At 40.4% G+C, this 18,064-nt stretch overlaps 1 protein-coding gene across 1 annotated transcript in view; it reads left to right on the forward strand.

Moving 5' to 3' along the window:
* The window catches only part of LOC103145813 (bridging integrator 3), a 33,958-nt gene that overhangs the window by 13,651 nt on the left and 2,243 nt on the right, over positions 1-18,064 (forward strand). Inside the window, exons 5-8 of the mRNA XM_007563416.2 lie at positions 2,267-2,403; positions 7,731-7,771; positions 13,604-13,745; positions 15,471-15,605. Of these exons, the coding sequence (XP_007563478.1) occupies positions 2,267-2,403; positions 7,731-7,771; positions 13,604-13,745; positions 15,471-15,605 (455 nt within the window). The remainder of the gene's footprint in view (positions 1-2,266; positions 2,404-7,730; positions 7,772-13,603; positions 13,746-15,470; positions 15,606-18,064) is intronic.

Consider the following 18,064-nt stretch of genomic DNA (forward strand, 5'->3'; position numbering starts at 1 on the left):
AGTAGCAGTAGAAATGGCCTGTGGTAAGAAGTCGGTTGTGGGGGCGGCGGAGCAGGAACGGATAGAGGAGCAAGAACCTCCTTCATTTCCTCTCCTTTGTGCTCTGGAATATGGATGTTTGCATCATCAAAGTGTCATAGCTGTCAGGGCCTCATTATTGTTAATGGATTCCATGTGCTGCTTAGGTCCCATCTCCACCAACTTTTAACCCAGCAAACAACCAGACCTGCCCTGAATGTCAGCACTGTAATAAACAGATGACTGTTGGTTATGTTAGCCATCCTTTCCTTTAAGGTAGCGATAGTCTCAGCTTTGTTCACACATATATGATCAGGGGGAAATGTTAGGGTTACATTTTGAAATTACAAAGGATTAGTAAAGCTGCAATGGTAAATTGAGTTTCAGAAGTACTCATAGCACTCATATGTTCACATTTTGTCACATCGCATCCTCAAACTTCAATGGTTGCTCTGATTAATGCTCTTCTTGTGTGGCCTCTTAACTTCAGTAAAATACATTGAAGTTTGTGATAGTAAGTTTGATCTGGCATGAATATTTTTGTAAACGCCCTGTTTATTCCAGTGAATCCTACTACTTAATTGTCCATGGACAGACTCAAACTCTGGTCAAGACCTGGTCTGCAGCCAGTAGTTCTTGTCGCATTCACCAACCTCTGTGAACTCGGACTACCATTGCCAACTCCAGTCCTAGGCGGTTTTGTCTGAGTCTGCCCGTGGAGCAAGTGACTCAGTACAGAGATGGGTAAATAAACATGGAGGATTGCCAAAATGGAGACCTGGCCACCCAGCTAGAAGGGAAAATCACAGGGCAGTGACAGCTGCGTGGCTATGACTAAGTTTTAACAGAAAAATGTTTACATCAACCACCTTGTGTGAGCTGTTTCATTTTTTTTCCATTCTGACATTTTATATATATATCTATAAAAAATACTAATAATTTACCCAAGTTCTCCTCAGACCATCTTTTGAATTGACTCTTCTATAATCTCAATTAAAACAACCCAGTGAATGATTATTCAAAAATGGGACAGCAGTTATTATAATCGTCTCCGGGGCAAAATGCAACAAGCATAAAGCTAGTTTCAGTGCAGGCCTTCTTTTCACCTTGTAACCCCTGTGCACATTTATCATAACAGCACCAAAAAGCCACCAAACCAGTTTTATTTGTATTTTCTTCTCCACTTCCGAGCCAGAAGGAAAAAACGCTTTTCTCAGCAGCCGTAGATGGCCTCATGGAGACAATCAACCAATGAAAACATTACAAATGCAATGCTTAACTCTTTGTTTCACTAAAGTTAAGTTTATTTAAAAAGTTGGATTAGCAGTGAATAACATAAGCTCACTATCACTTTATCTCCCCTCTATTTTGATATCACCACCATGTAGGCCTATGCATCGCATCCCTGCATATCGCATCGCTGATGTCGCATTGCTGATATCGCAGATATTTTCCATCAAACCCATGCACAGTAACTTAAGTATCAGTTCTTAAACGCTATTGGTCTTTCATTATCACCAGAAATTATCAACACATCCAGATTTATCGCTTAAATCAGACATTGAGATTAATAAACAATGACACACTGCATGTTGTAAAAAGCTGTCCTAATCAATTAAAATGGAGATAGTAGGAGACCGGTTTGCAGATATAATGAAATGGGATTTGTTTTTGTAAACTGTCTCCCTGCACTTTGATTTTCTCCAAAAACTGAAAATAATGACGGTGGGAGGATGAAACATTTAGTCCAAGAGACATTTTTAGTGATGTGGTAATCTGGCTCCATGCTGGTTCTTTGGCTCCGGGAAATCAAACTGGTTATTTTTATGTAACCAGTAAAGAACTGACTAAACAGTCCTGGTTTTTAGCACTGGAGCGAGCCTCTTTGGTAGAAAAGAGAAAAACCCTAAAAGAAGCCCTAATCTGAAATGTGCTCTGTGTCTTAACAAAGTACCATGTGTGCAGATTAACAGTAAATTTTGCTGTGAAGAAACATGGCAAAGATTCTTGGTGAACTGGTGAATATTCAAAACGGCAGGCAGCCCTGCCAACCTCTGATTTTTTTATTTTTTATTTTTACAATGGGGGGCAGCATTGTTGCCATCTTTCTTTTGCTTTCACTGAAGCCTTTAGATACCCTCCCACATACAGGATTCATACACTGAAAAAAACGCTTAAAGCCTTTTTGACACAGTTATTTGGCAATGTTTTAACAGTGTTCTCTGTCTTGTGCATGTATGGCTGTCAGCCATGTCTAAAGCAGCAGTGAAGATCTCTGCAGATCTGCTGAGCAACCCACTGTGTGAGCAGGACCAGGCCTTCCTCGACTCCATGACTGCTTTAGACACAGCCATGAAAAGGATGGATGCATTTAACCAGGAAAAGGTGAGATTCATTCCTGCTAAATTTCCCTTTTTTTACATTCTTTGTCGGCTTTGTCTTGGCATTCGCTATTAAAATGACAGTTTTATCGGGTGTAGTATTTTTGTTAGACATGCATCGAAAACTGGACAGCATTCTGTTAAATTTGGATGTTTTTATATTTATCTATATTGTGTAGCCCGTGGGCTAAAAACTATTTCTCTGTGTTTCCTCCTTTTGTGTTTTGTGAAAAGAATCTATCGTATTGTGCTTTAAAAGCTCAAGGTGTTGGTTATCAGCTGTGAGACTGATGTTTGTGACTCACCGGTGTCCAAAATAACTCAACAACAATGGTGGGGCTTTGTCTAGGGAAGAAAACCTGCTACAAAACTCATAGGAATTATTCACTGCCTATATTGTTACTTCGTATCTTCTTCCTATTTATATATCATCAATTAAAAATAATGGTGGGACTCGATTAAAATTATGATCTGGTTAATTACAGGGTCTATAATTAATTGATTGCATTTTCATCAAAAATTGTTGGCAAAATGTGCAATCTACTATTTAGGTTATGCAATCATCAGATGGGTGCACAGAGCTATCCCACCCATTCAGTTTTGAAGTGTTTTTGGAACACATGATCATTCATGGAAATTCTTTTAAAAAATTAAATACTTCTTTAGAAATGCTGACTGTGAACGCTGACATCAGCGTTGAGGACGTCTGTGCTTGCTGCAACATGTTGTCCATTAAGTTGGTGTTTTTAGGCTTGAATAGCCATGGTTACAGGCTAACAACTTAACTTCTTTGACGCAAATATTAAACGCAAATATTAAACCCCAAAGGGTCAAGAGAAGTGACTGTCGACCATCGCTGTTTGTGAACATCATATTTGCAGTTTATACCACAATATCTCTGATTTGAAACATTTTATAGGTCTTGTATAATATTCAAGTTTTCTGAGAAACTGAATTTTGAGTTTTCATTAGTTTTAAGCAATAATCTTAATACAAATTTATAGCCCTATATTTACATAATTTGCAGATCTGGAAAATATATTTGATGTGTGTTCTCACCGTTTTCCATAGTTTCTTCACAGCTAATCTGAAATTGATAGATAACTTTCCACTGCATAGAGTAGTCTTGGTTGCCCTTCCACAGTTTTATTTCCATTGACCTCTTCTTTATATTTGCCCGGCATTCTCCAGTCTGTGATTATAATCATTGCCACAGGTACTTATAATGTGAATCATTGTAGCAGTGCATGTGTGCATCCTTAAGGCAGTTCTCTCTGAAGGGTAGACACTTAAACAGCAAACAATACAAGGCAGAGAAGGGGAGATCATGGAAAGGTATGTATTTTTATTTTTATTTTTTTAAGCTTTGTTTCTTGACTCATTGCCCAGCCAGAAGGTGTTCAGGGCTTTTCACATTTGTTATCTTAAAATATTTCCTTTTGCTTCCATATTTTACTGTCAGCCAGAATGATTTCATACTGCAATAGTTAACCACAGGGAGAAAATAATTATCTTTGCAAATAGTAGATAATATAACTCTTGCTAGAAACCATCACGTAATATTACAAGAACCATAGACCCATATGTCACCTGGAAATGTACATATTTGCTTTTGAGGGCGTGGTATATTTTTGGTGTTTGTCTTTTTCCGTTTTGCTTCTGGAAAAAAAAAACAGTGATAACATATTGGAGGGAAACAAATCAGTACAGCAAAGCAGACACTTTTTCAGAGTTTGCTCTTGACCTTAAAAGTCTTAAAAATGTATGTATTTAATACTTTTGGTTAAAAATGCCTTACAAATGTCAACTTCATTTTTGTAGCACTTTAAGCAAAGTGCTACAAAAAAAACTGTTATGCAACCAGTTGCTGTGCAGCAGGGATTAGACACAACTGAGAGTAAAAAAAAGTAATGCGTCATCAAAAGAGTAAAACCACACTGTATTTGGCAGGATTAGCTCAAATTTAGGATAAAACTGATTTGTAAAACTCTATAAAATACACTAAAGCACATAAAATAAAAAAAGGAAATATTAAATCAATATCAGCAAGGGCTCCCTCACCTCTGTTTGTCTCTTTGAACATTTAAAAGCATCTTATTGCTTGAGTTCACTGATCTAAACCAAACCTGTTTGTGTAAAAAGTGCTGTCTGGATTTTTACATGAAATGGGTTGTGTGGTTTTATTTTGATAAATCTAACAGATGTAGAGCAACAACAACATTGCAGGAAGGGATTTATCAGCACACGTTGAATCCTCTGTGTGAACCAGCCAACGAAGCTGCCTTATAGTTATTTGTTGTGCAACATCGCTCTTGTTATGTTATCCAATACCATCTTTCATCGGTTATTTGTTGACAGAGTTCTATTTATTTTTCTTAAGACAGGGAAGTTAAATAAATTATTTAAGTTAAATAATTTCATATGGGCCTTAAATTTAAATTTTAAAAATCTTATTTATTTTTAAGTCTACTGAAACCTGCCGTAACCAGGAATTGCATCACAAAGTTAAGTAATGTGATTTAACTTTAGGATGTAATCCAATGTTTTTGGTAAAATGTCAGGATTTTTTTTGTTATTTGTCTGGGTCCAAATAAATAGAAAGTGTCTTCAGTGTTACTGCGGAAGTTGTTTTGTCCCCCCGAATATAAAACTTGTAGAAATTAAGGTTGACCACAAGCAAGAGGCTATTATTCTGAGACTGTCACTTTTGTCCCCAAAGTTGCTGCTTCAGCTTTACCATACCAATTTTTCAGACAGCCCATAGTCACACTTCATCAAATTTTACTGGAGCCATTTTGAGTGACTAGACAAAGTGAAACGTGGGTTGGACAGTGTGGTTTGTGATATGGGGTGCGAATGTCCCAGGACTCGACTTGGTAGAGAACCCTGGAGATCGCTTTTGCTTGGACCGTGTTCAAAACATAAAGCTTATTTATTTACTTTTTTCAACTAAAATACGGAGAAGTGTCTTTTTTTCTGCATTTCTTCTAACATTAATTTGAAAATACAAACTGCAAACTGATGCTCACTTAATTTTTTTCATGTTATCAAAACACACAGTGAAAAGCAGTTTCAGCATCAGGACTTTACATTGATGACACAGTTGAGTTATTGTCTTTTTTGCTCTTTGAGTCTCAACAAGTGAAAATCTATTAGGACTCTGTTCCAGATTTGGACCCAAACTGCTCGTCTACGCTTTTAAATATTGGCTCGAACTGAGCTAAAGGCAAAATAGTGATTGTGAGAACTTTCTGGTCAGTCCAAGAGTGTGCATCACCTCTAGGTTTGCAAGGTGTTTATAATCCAGCGCCGCTCTCCAGAACACCACTCTGACTTCTCCCTTCAAGCTGGCGGTTGGTTCTGACGGCACAAACGGCAAACCTTGTTGCTCAAGCAAAACAGACACAAAAGCAATCCACCCTTTGCTCTTCTCCGCGTTGAGACGAGATGTTGCGCCGCAGGGCCCGCGAGTGAGAAAGCCAGCAGATAAAACGTGCAGCGATAATGAAGGCAGCAGTGGCCCAGGTCTGTGTGTTTATTTCTGGGGCTGAGGAGGGCGCTCAGCCCCGGCGGCGCACTGCTACCGAAGCCGAGCCCCGGCGTAGATGGCGGCAGCGTGGTGGAGGATGCTCCGTTTGGAGGGATATTGATTTCCTCAGCGATCTGTGTGTATTTTTGGGAGGCCTGTGTGCCGGGATGGCCTCTGCCCCGTGACTCACTGATGGAGACTACTGCTTGAGCATCAGGCCTCAGGCTTTGTGGGGCCTCCAAGGAATTGCTCTGCTCCCCACCCTCCCCCCATCACTGTGGGAAGGGGCAGAGGGTAGAGGGCATCAACATGCTTAAGCAAATCTGTTGCTGTTATTCTCCCGCCTTACTGCGTGTTCTCACCTTAAAAGCGGCAGTGCAGCTCAAGTCGAGGAGGGGAGGGGATGGAGCTGGGGATGTGAATATGTAAAACAAAGAAAATGTGAATTCCCATGTACTTATTTGTTATTGGTTCTCTGTTTTCCCTCAAACCACCATCAACCATTTTGTAGTTGGAAATGTGCACAACACTCACTGAAGCAGTGAGTGTTGTGTTTTTTCAGAGATGGTCAGGGCACTTTCACAAAGCGCAGCTCTGATCTTGCTTCCTTGCTGCTGTGTGATGATTGACTGTCCTGCCAATAGAAAGCGAACATATGATTACTGTAGCGGCTCATTGTTCTCATGCAGCTGTCGTTCCGCATTTCTCCCTTTAGACCCCGCTTCACTCTCAACAGCATGCTCATCACTTGAGTTGATTGTCTTGCTGGCACTGCGCCGTTACGCTGGCTGTTCTTGTAGTCGTTTTATCTCTGCAATGTAAATGACGCTAAAACTTCATTAATTGCGCACCAACTTCTGTTGATGGGACTTGGGTTTTCAGCTCGGAGGCCTCATAATGTGTTATTCGTTTACTTCCATTTAACACCCCCAACCTCTCCTTCCCTCCCCTGTCGGTTCTGACAACCAGAAGGAGAATGCTTGAAAATATAAACTGTTATTGTTAAAATGTTTGTTTGTTAAGAACTTTCATCTTGTAAGGCAGCCCACCCTGCACAGGATTTCAAATCAGTTGGGCTTTGCTTTCATGTCCGTCCCCTGACAGTTCCATCCTTTTGTATCGCAGACTCGATGAATATTCAGGGATTTCTCCTCGGGGCTTGCGTACAATAAAAAGAGTCAACGTCATGAAAGTTTCTTTGCCAGCCCTCCTCCCCTTTTTTCCCTTTTTTTTTCTGTTTGCTCATTTTGCGCTATACATAATTATTGGTGTTTGTGTTGTATTGTTACTTTGCCACTAATTAGAAAAAAGATGTAGAAGCTGTTTGGGTCTTTGGTTCAGGGTTTTTATGCGGCCTTAAAAGTCTGAAATTTAGTTTAAGTATTTTCTAGATCTGGAGAGATACAGGGAAATGTATGGTATAGAGAAAGATGGCTTTCTGGGATTCATTTATTTTCATCTTTTTGACCATTCGTCCATTCATTCATGCTTTCATAGTGTTTACACATCATCTGCCCATTTGTACCTCCTCCATTCATCAATTCATCCATCTATTATGTTATCCATCAAGTTCCTGCTCATAAGTCCATTTTTCAATCATCCATCTGTTTAACAACTTTTACACATCTGTCATATATAATTTTTATACTCACACCTTTAAAATGAGTTAAAAAAACATAGACAACTTTGGAAATGCGAGTCTGGAGTTTTTACATAAAAAATATCTTCTGATATAATGCAAGTCGACAATTATATTTTCTCCTTTGGTGTGTTTAATCTTAACAGTGTCCTTTTTATTCCAGGTCAACCAGATCCAGAAGACCGTCATAGACCCTCTAAAAAAGTAAGGGTTACTCTTAATTTTTCTATTTGATTTTGTTTCTTGTGTAAGTGCTTTCAGGTTTTAATTTTCTAGCTCAGGACCAAAAAAGGGAATTTGTGTAACATTTGGTTTGAGTGGCTGAACAAAATGATTGTTTTACAAGATGTTGTTAAAAAAAAGTTTTTAAAAGCATTATTAGAGAGGTCAGGTTTCATTTTGTGGCTTATTTTTCATAACGTATTCACCACTGTGGGCCATTTAAGATGAGTGCCATAAACATTGTTATTGTCTAAACCCTATTCTTCCAGGATTGAAAGCAACGCTGTTATGCAATATCACAGGAAGGCCTTCAGTCTAACTATACAGATTGTAAAAATGAGCAGAGCTGCTGTGGTCAGAATGTGTCTGGAAGAAAGTTTATTTGGTTCCCATTCCTAATATTCGCCCCCATTTGAGATGCCGTGAGTGCTATTCCATCTCATAAAGGTCCCTCTGCTTACTTTCACACATGTGCACGCACACACAAATGCAAAGCAAAGTTACTGGAAGGAGTGGCTGGGCTATCCCACCCAACTTCCGGCATGCTAGTTAAGGAATCGCTTCCTCCTGTTTGCTCCTCCCATGATATTAAACATGTGCTAAGAGGACAAAAGCAGAATCTTTCTACAGCAATTTTTTTGCTGACCTTTCTCACCCCCCCCCCCCATAAAGCTGTCATTTTGAGAGTGAGGGGCAAGGTGGGGGGAGAGGGGAATCACCTATATGAAGTGAACGCGCTGTGAAAACATGACGGGGTTAGGTCGGTGTCAGTGTGCGTTTATCCCTCTCTCCCTCATGTGCTCCGGCGGCGGAGCAATGACAGGATGGAATGGTTCTAATTTCCTCTTCCTGGTGGGCGGCAGGCGGACGTGTGGGTAGGCTCAGAATATGGCACAGGCCCAGCTTCCTGGGCCCAGAGCCGTGGATTGGTTGAGGAAGAGAACTGTCTCAGGACAGCACACACTCTCTCACACACACGCACACAGACAGCAGCCCAGATTTTCGAGGGTGGGGGTGCTGAGCAACTTGTGCTTTAACATGATTCTAAAATAGAGCAGTGGAAGCAAGTTTTAGTTTCAGTGCCAAGCTGAGCTGACCTCCCCGTTTTAATTTTTAGCCTCCCTAAAAGACAGCATTTCCACTCATTAATTTATAATGGTGTTGTCCATAGAAGAAGCTAAGACACGAACCTTGTTGTGCGTTAAAGCTTCCATTAGGATTCCATTAGTGCTTCATTAATTTTTTTGTTTACTTGTCTCTAAATATTCTTGCTTGTGATCTTGTGGCATTCTAAGTACAACTGGCAAAATTCTGAAAGGACGATTGTAAAATTAATGGAAGACTCTCACTTAGTTGCGTGTGTGTGCACGAGTGTGTGTGTGTGTGTGTGTGTGTGTGCGTGTGTGCGTGCGTGCGTGCGTTTACTCAACATTGTCCTTCTGTAACTGCTATTTAAGCTTTTGGCATCCATCCTTTCTCCTTTAGTCTGGTGAAGTGCACAGAAAACAAAAAACAAATTTAAAAACAGCCCTCCTCCACCATCAGCTTTCCTTCGGAGCTGCTTGTGAGTTTCATCCACTCAGTGGGGTCACTAAGTGACATCACTGTGTTTATGTGGGGGGGAGGGGAGGTGCGTGGGCATGGAGGCATTTGTGTTATCTAGGGCTCCCTAACGTAGCCTTTCTGCTCTGTTGTTGTTTTGGGCGAGACAGAAGTCAGGCCTGTTTTGAGACCTTTGACCTGGGTTGAGCTTGGACTGAGCAAAAAAAAAAAAAAAAAAAAAAACCCTGCACCACCCGTCTCTATCAGAGGAAGAGCGCTCCTGATGCAGGTCCAAGGGCTAAAGCCAAAGGGACTTCATGGCCCTTGCCTGACAGCTGAGGGGCAGAGATTCAATTCTGGCTGGACTTGTTGAATTTTTATGACTGTTAAAGTTTATAATTTCCTTATTTATGAAGAACATCACTGAACAATGCTTTTTGTGAATGTTCTAAGTTCAAGTGAACAAAATGTGAGAATCAGCAAAGCAGATATTTGAGTCTAGAACCACTTATGGTGCTTTTGATTCTCCATTTTAGCTTTTATAGCTTTAATTCAATATTTCTAGATCTATAGCTTATAGAAATAGATGTGTAGATCTGTTCTAGAAATCTTAGCAGATTTCACTACTGGGTTCAGATCTTATCTGTTAGCTGTGTTGTTCTTTTAAATGAAGCCACTAAAAGAGCCTAAGGGTTCCTGTCCACTGTCGCTGCATGCTTGCACACTATGAGAGATTGTTTCACGGCTCGATGTCAGTGACTTAATGAAATCGGCTAATTATCCTCTGATGAATAAACTTTTTTCCCTGTTGGTATTATAAACTAAATTTGAGTATTGCATTGTAACTGGGATAAAATTATGTATGTAATGACTTAAAATCTGTCCACATGTTTGGATTGTTTTGATACTTCTTGATGGAAATTGAATCTCTGTTATGTGAAGCACTTTGCGTTGTGTAAATACTGTTTAGTTGAAAAGGTGTTGTGTTTTACAGATTTCTTCTTTCTTAAATGTTTTCTCCAGTTGCGGACTATCACTCTCACTTTCTGGCATTCTTAAATCTCAGAAAGGGCTTTGTAACATTTTTCCAGATGATCTGATGCTTTTTGAAATCTTTCAGGAAGATTATATTTAAATGTATTCTTGCCAGGTAACAACCAGGCCAGAGTTTATTTGATGAAGCCGAGCTCAGTTTTCTAAAACAACTGTAGTTCAATCAGATTTCATTCTTGATTTACCTTTTTCCAGAGAACAGTTTGGATAGCTTTTTTTCCCCCTTAAATAAAGAAGTTTTTAATTGAAAATTCAGAATTTTGTATTTAGGACATCTTTATCCAATGTTTTGTTTGATGGTGATCTAAAACATGTAAATATGACAAAAAGAAACATGAGAATTATTTAAGGGGTCAGACACTTTCACAATGTTGTAATTTCCTCAACATATGGGCAATAATGTTTCAAGGAATCATTTTTTAATGTAGCCTTTATTTTTGTTAATTAAACAGCAAACTATGCATTTTTCATACATGCAGCATTCATGAAAAATGCTGCATTTTTCATGAATAAGGACATTTCTAGTGCCAGAAGTCTTTGTTCTCTTTTTGCAAAGGTTTTTCTTTCTGAAAATAAAATATATCAATGAAAGAAGCAACTAAATCATAGGAGCGAGAGCGAAGTCAACCTATTTTTAATTTTGAAGGCTGTGAACACCTCTCCATGGTTTATTGCTCTCAACTGTGTTATATCATATTCTGCCCAGTGACAGACATAGAAAGCAGCTATTATATATTTTCAGCCAATTTCTGTGACTTTTCTCTACGTTAGTAGAATCGAGTTATGTGATGGTGAAAGTCAACAGGGACACCCGGCCTTCCAGACTGAGGGAGTCTAGACCAGACTTGGGCTTGGCTGACGCTTCAGACTGGCCTGCCTGTGGATTGGCAGCTGCTCATAAACACACTCTGCTCTATAAGCTATTTCCATTCAGCCTGTTCACCACAGCCTGACCTGTCACATGCATCGTGGTGTGCCCTTGGCAGCATCCAGCCCGACAGCCCTCGATAAAGAATGCAACTTAGACTTTGCCTGCTTGACCAGTAGCTGCTCGGCCAAGACAGGGACATCGAGGGAAACGCTATATATCAAATTAGCTTGTTTTATGGTTAAAAGAAACATAATTTTTGAAGGTTATACAAATAATATAATCATAAAAGACTTTACCAAAAGAAAATTAAAATTGCTTTGAATTGACATTTCCTCAATCGTGAAAAAAATATATATATATACCGCCAAAAAAGTTTTTGTAATTCAGTTTATAAAGTTCTGATTCATTACTTATGGGTTTCTTTGCCAAGAGTTTCTTTGTTTTATTTCTGTTTCTTTTCTTTTCTCCACAATCTTCTCCAGCCTGCGTTTCTCTCTGTTATTTCTGCTGCATTGTTTCTGTCCAATCAACTTTTCCATGCTGTATTGCACCTCAATACAGCCCTTTGTGAATGGTCCTCTTCTTTAGCGGTGACTTTTTGTGTCCTACCCTGCTTCTCTAGCACATTAATCGATGCTGGACAGTTGTCAAGTCAGCATTCTCCCCCATATTACTTTTTGAATTGACTTATTGAAGTGAATTAATGCCCTAATTTATTGAGACACACCCATAAACTATTAAGAGGGCCTAAAGAACCATCTTTGGCTCTAGAACCCCAGGTTGAACACCCTGGTCTCTGTAAACACTTTGGAATTAGCATGTGGGATAGGAAGAAGGGGAATGGTTGAGTGATCATCCGCTTATAATTACATTTTTTTTCTCATTTATGGTGACTTAGGCAGTAGTGATGTGAGGTTTCTGAGTGCTGTCAGCAGCACTGTCCCTTCCTAGGCTGCAAGCCTCAGCCCGTTTATGTTTGGCAGAAGAAACGGGCACCAGGTGAGCTGCGCTGGGGGGATATTCTATTAGCCTTCGTGTCATGGAGAAGTTGGTGTGCTGCTGCGTTGTCATCAACCACAAGAACTACGTTGGAAAGCACTCATGCCTTGAGGCCAGTTACATAATCCCCTGGCATTTGAAGTATGTGTACGCTGGAGCAGATAGTAGACTCAAGGATCGGCTTCCACCCCTGCCATAAACTGGGCCAAAGTGGGATTTTATAAATAGCGGTAGAGCGTGGGCTGTGGGGCTGGGCTGGGCTGCGTGATGTCACTCAAACACTACTAGACCACTCCTTGCTTCACTTCCTGTCGGAAACAATCCCTGCTTGTCTGGAAGAGATCCTCAGCGCCTTCCCCCTTTTTAACCAGGCAGCCTCCGTTAAGGCGCAGCACCAGACAGAGCTCTAATCTAGGATTTCACAATCCATTTGCACGGTCTCGGTGGTTCCCTGATCTGCCGCACATAGCAGGGCAAGGGTTGGCATGGAGAGCAACGTAAATCACGGAGCCCACACATTTTGCAGCTAATAACGCTACACCTAATGGCTGACGTTAAAAAAGCGACCGTAGTAGTGTGCCTACACAGCTGATGAAGCGCTTTAAATGACTCATTCAGAATAGGTTTATCTAAATTTTTCATTACGACTGTTTTTACTTCTGACTCATGTGTAATCAGCACCTGTAAGAGTAATCCTCCAGGCCTGCTTTGGGAAACTGTTTTCTCTGGTTTTTGTTTATTGCTCAGGTTTTATTTGCCCTAATTTAAAATCATTTTCCACTTTGTTGTCATTTAAGACTGCACTTAAATCTGGTCAATTTATACCTCCTAAAGTAAAGAAGATGCAAACAAAACGTTTTAAGTTTTTATTTTTGCATAAAATATTATCATACGTGATAATATGTTTGTGTACGGTATTCCCGTCTCCCATTAAAAGCAGCCACAAAACCAGTGCAACAAGTCCCAGGATGAAGCTCAGACTCCTGTTGCTAAGTTACAGATGAATGTTTTCCTATTTTTAGTGCACAAGACCAGGATTCTTGTTGCAAGAATATATTTTCATTTGAAATATGATAATTGTCACAAAATGAATTGTTTCATGCCACCCTGAACTATAGTAATTAGATAATAGATGAGAGGAAGCTTAATGCTGAGCCGTCCTCTGGGGGATGGAGAGCACCTCTACAATAAGATGTTGAGTAGAGCCATTTTATTAAATCACAGCGGCTTTTATGATGCAGTGCACTTTCACTGTTTTCAGTAAGTTCAGCTATCTTTTCTTTTTTTCCCCATCACAGTCTGGGAATTGTTTTTACTTCGAGTATTGCTTCATGTGTCTGTCGTTTCAGGTACAGCGGCGTCTTCCCGAGCCTCAACATGGCGGTGAAGCGCCGGGAGCAGGCTCTCCAGGACTACAAGCGCCTGCAATCCAAAGTGGAGAAGTACGAGGAGAAAGAGAAAACGGGGCCAGCTATTGTCAAACTTTGTCAGGTATTTTGTTTGGCACTGCCACACACGTCGGCGCTCTAAAAGTCTCGCTCTAACTTCAGCAGCAGGAGGAGGAGGAGGGTTCACCTGCTCTCGTTTGTTTGTGTCCTGAGAACGGAGCATCGTAAGCGTAAAAAAAAAAAAAGACACAAATGCTGACTGGATATGAATAAAGTAGTTTAGCACATGCATACAGTACATGTGCACTCTTTCACCCACGCAAGCTGCCAGGCTCTCTCAAGTTGTGCCTTTTTGAAAAAAAAAAAAAAAGGCACTGCTGCACATCTACAGGCACGTAATTGAGAATTGTAGACACACACATGCACGCACCGCGAGGCCACTACATAAGCGTGCACATTCACAGATAATGTTGCAGCGCTGCCTATGCTATTGCCTCTAACACATCCTCACATGGTGAGCCACCCACACACTCTGAGAAAAGCTCTGTCAGGGGAACAAAGCCTTGAAGAGGCCCAACATCCCTGCCCTTTGAATCCGTGCGCACTTAAAGAAACGATCCTCGCTCAACGTTTTGTTGGCCATTTCAGCGAACATATGCGGCGAAATAAAACCGGGGCGAGAGGTGCTTATCATAATGCTTGCACATAAACAATATGTTAGTGTATGATTATTGCAACTTCCCCCTATCCCCCTTAATAAAAATTCTCACCCTCTCACAATTATTCATTGTGTATTCCATAACTCTATGCCTACAGCAGACTACCCACTAATACATTCACACAGAGATCAGTGGTGCTGGAGTCCACTCACAGCCAAGTCTGCCCACATTACCCACTCCTCCTCACTGTGGTCGTGATTACAGCCTTTTTTGCACTGCATCTCCGTGGGAATTAGGCAAATATATTTCATAACAATAAGAAAAACATGGTGGCTCAAGTAATGGATTTACTCAAATCTAACTCGTGTCAGAGTGGGTTTTAGTTTTGTTTATCTGGAACTTGTATATATTTTCTTAACAGAGTAAATGATAACAGTGTACCATTTTAAGGGCTTATAAACAATCTGGATATGCATTCATTCAGTGATTCTTCTACCCATCCATCCATTTTATAAAAAGGTTTGGTGTTTCAGGCTCAATATATAAAACCTGGGTATTCTAGAAATATTTGCTTTTCATTCACAGTGAGCATTTTCTTTTATAAAATCAAAATGAATGGCTTACCACCAAAATACATTAAAGACCTGTTGGTGTTGTAACAACTTTCCAGACCACTCAGGTTCTTTGGTTCTGGTTCTGCTCTGCATCCCCTGAGCCAGAACCAAACATGGAGAAGAAGCATTCAGCTTCTATGCACCACAAATCTGGAACAAACTTCCAGAAAACGGCAAAACAGCCGAAACACTGAGTTCATTTACGTCAAAACTAAAAACCCACCTGTTTAGAGCTGCCCTTGGTTAGCGAAACATTGATCAACATATTTGATGTGTGTTTGCTTGATGATGGCATTTGACAAGATGTAATGTTCATTGCTTGTTTGATGACTGTATGATGTTTTTATGATGTGCTGAAATGTGCTATACTAATAAACCTGACTCAAATTTAAAAATAAGAAATCAAGCAACAAAGGACTTCAAACTCTGGGAGTTTGAGTCTGAAAAACATAAGAAAAGTTGCAGGAACCCTGAGTTTTCTACATTTAAAACAGGCTATATGTGACTTGTGCTTTTCTCTCTCTCTTTTTTTTTTTGTTTTCTTCCACACTCCAGGCGAAAGAAGAGCTGCGACCAGTCAAGGAGGACTTTGAGGCCAAGAACAAGCAGCTGCTGGACGAGATGCCCAAATTCTACCAGAGCCGCATCGACTACTTCCAGCCCAGCTTCGAGGCTCTCATCCGGGCGCAGGTTAGCAGACTTCCCCAGAATCGCAGCGTGATGAAGGCTCCCGCAGCTGCAGACACGCCCTGTCAGCAGGGAGCTGTTAACAGTGGATGAAGTGTCTGATGAAGGGTGTGTTTAACGCAGGCAGTCTGTCTCCCTCTCTGCGGTCCTAATGTGATTAATCCCCCAGTGACGGCCCACACTGCTTTGAGGAAGGCCTCGTCTGTCTGGCTCCGCTGCAGTCCTGCAGGCCTTCCTCCGACCTGGAGCTCGTCTTTAAGCAGCTGAGTGTCTGAAGTTAGCGCCGCCGCGTCCCCCCTCCCCCACCCACCCGGCACAGACCTGCTTGGCCCATGTCATTTCCTCTTTGGGACAGTCACTGGCACACTCCTAATTAGCAGATTAGATTATCTGTGATTTATTGTCAATTAAGGAGTTTGCTGATGCACTTTGAACTTGCAAATGTAACATCAAACTGTGCCCAACAGAAATAGACATACAAATGACTGGGATTAAATTCAAGCTTATTTACCTGCTGTTGTTCATATATATGTGTGTGTGTGTGTGTGTGTGTGTGTGTGTGTGTGTGTGTGTGTGTGTGTGTGTGTGTGTGTGTGTGTGACTCCAGCTATGAAGTACAGCACTCTCCAGAGGATGATAAGCGGACTTGATCCTTAGCCATGCACTTCTCTTCCTCCCTGCTGTGTCAGATAAAGGCACAAAGGCTGCTTTTGTTGTGAACATTAACTTCACTGTATCAAGTCTTTTCCAGTGATTTTCAGAGGAGGCACAGGCCGGTATGAGCTTCTCACAGGACAATAACCTTGAGTAAAAATCAACTCTTCAGGCTGATACAGGTTTCTTGTTTATTGTTTGATGGTTTGACCTGAGGATTCTCATTTACTAAATTCAGATAATTTTTTTCCATAATAAATAGAAATTTTAGGATTATCTTTTGTTTGATTTTTACTTTAAATCAAAATAATTTTTAGTATGTCCTGTTGGGTGATGCATTTAGAGCCTGAAACTTGAAGATCTTAGTTTTTATACATTTAATGAATAAAAGGGAAATAAAATTAGATTTTTATTTTTTTAAAAATGGTATTATAATTCAAATCTGACTTCACCCAAAAAATACAAAAATGTTATTCATAACAATAACCATTCCAATTAATTTATCTATGACATTTTATTCTGCCATTTTGATTTTGCTACTTGGACTTATGTTAAAAAATAAAATAATTAGTCTAAACACCTGTTAGATTTAGCAGTTGCTTTGACGTAAATACTCCTATTGCAGGATATTATAACTGATTGTCATTCTGCTTTCTTAAACCAGGCTCATGTTTGCGAGGTTATTTGGTCGGCACAGCTGCTCAATGCTTTACCAGCTGTAGCTTTTAAACAGCGTTACCTTACCAACCGAGCTGGGTGGTGCTCGTCTCCAGCTCCTTGAGAGGGTTTTGGCTAGAGAATTTTTCTCTAAACAGCACAACGTGTTTTTATTGCAAGCACAAGTAAAGCGTAGTAACGTTGTTGCAGCCATCTGATTGGAAGTGTATAGCGACAAGAGTGCTACTCTGTGATTTACACAGCTGGGACAAGACCAGAAAAAAAAAAAAAACTGAGGTCACTCTTCTGCTTTCTCTGGTGTCTCAGTAAGAGGACGTTAAACTAGAAGAAAGTGTATGTTTAGTGGTTTTGAAACCTTTAAAAACTTTATTAGCAGCAGCCAAAGCTGCACAGTTTAGGAGCTGTCCCAACCCTGGTCCTCACAGCACATGGCCCTCCATGTTTTAGGTGTTTCCTTGCTTCAGCCCAGCTGATTTCAATTGACGGATGATGAACAGGCAGTTTGCTGAACTGCAGTCGGTTGAATCAGGCACATAAAAACAGGGAAACATCCGAGACATGCAGGGCAATATAAGGTATTTTGTAATTCGTCCTTGGCTACAAATCTGTCATACAGCTGCACACAGGTGGGAGTCCTACTAAAACGTACCTACCTATCAGGCAGGGAAGCTGTGCTGCAAAATAGTTCACAGTAATTGTATTCAACAATTTTCTGAACACAGCATTTATTGGAGCCATCTGGAAACCAACTGTAGAAATAAAGTGCTAAGAGCAAAATTAACAACCCCAGTCATATTTCTGACTTTTGGGTTCCTTTTTATGGCAGGATGACAAATTTCTGACCCACTATTTTAAATTTTTCTCATTCACTATAAACTATACAACTCCCCCCATCTCTGTTGCATTTTTGGTTAATTTTGTGCTTTCCTCTTTGTGTCATAAGTAGCTGCAGGTGTGTGTGGCCGTGCTTACTCCCAGCAGTGAAATAGTGGCTTTGGATACAGAGGGCACAGTGATCTGGTGTACATTATCATCACCGTTCTTCTGGACATTTCCGATGGCCCTTTCAACAAGTCACTTTTGGGGGAAAAAAGTGTATCCGTTTTACCCCTACAAACAGCAGTAACCCA

Source organism: Poecilia formosa, unplaced genomic scaffold, assembly GCF_000485575.1.
Source record: "Poecilia formosa unplaced genomic scaffold, Poecilia_formosa-5.1.2 Scaffold5, whole genome shotgun sequence".
In the NCBI taxonomy this organism is placed as follows: domain Eukaryota; kingdom Metazoa; phylum Chordata; class Actinopteri; order Cyprinodontiformes; family Poeciliidae; genus Poecilia; species Poecilia formosa.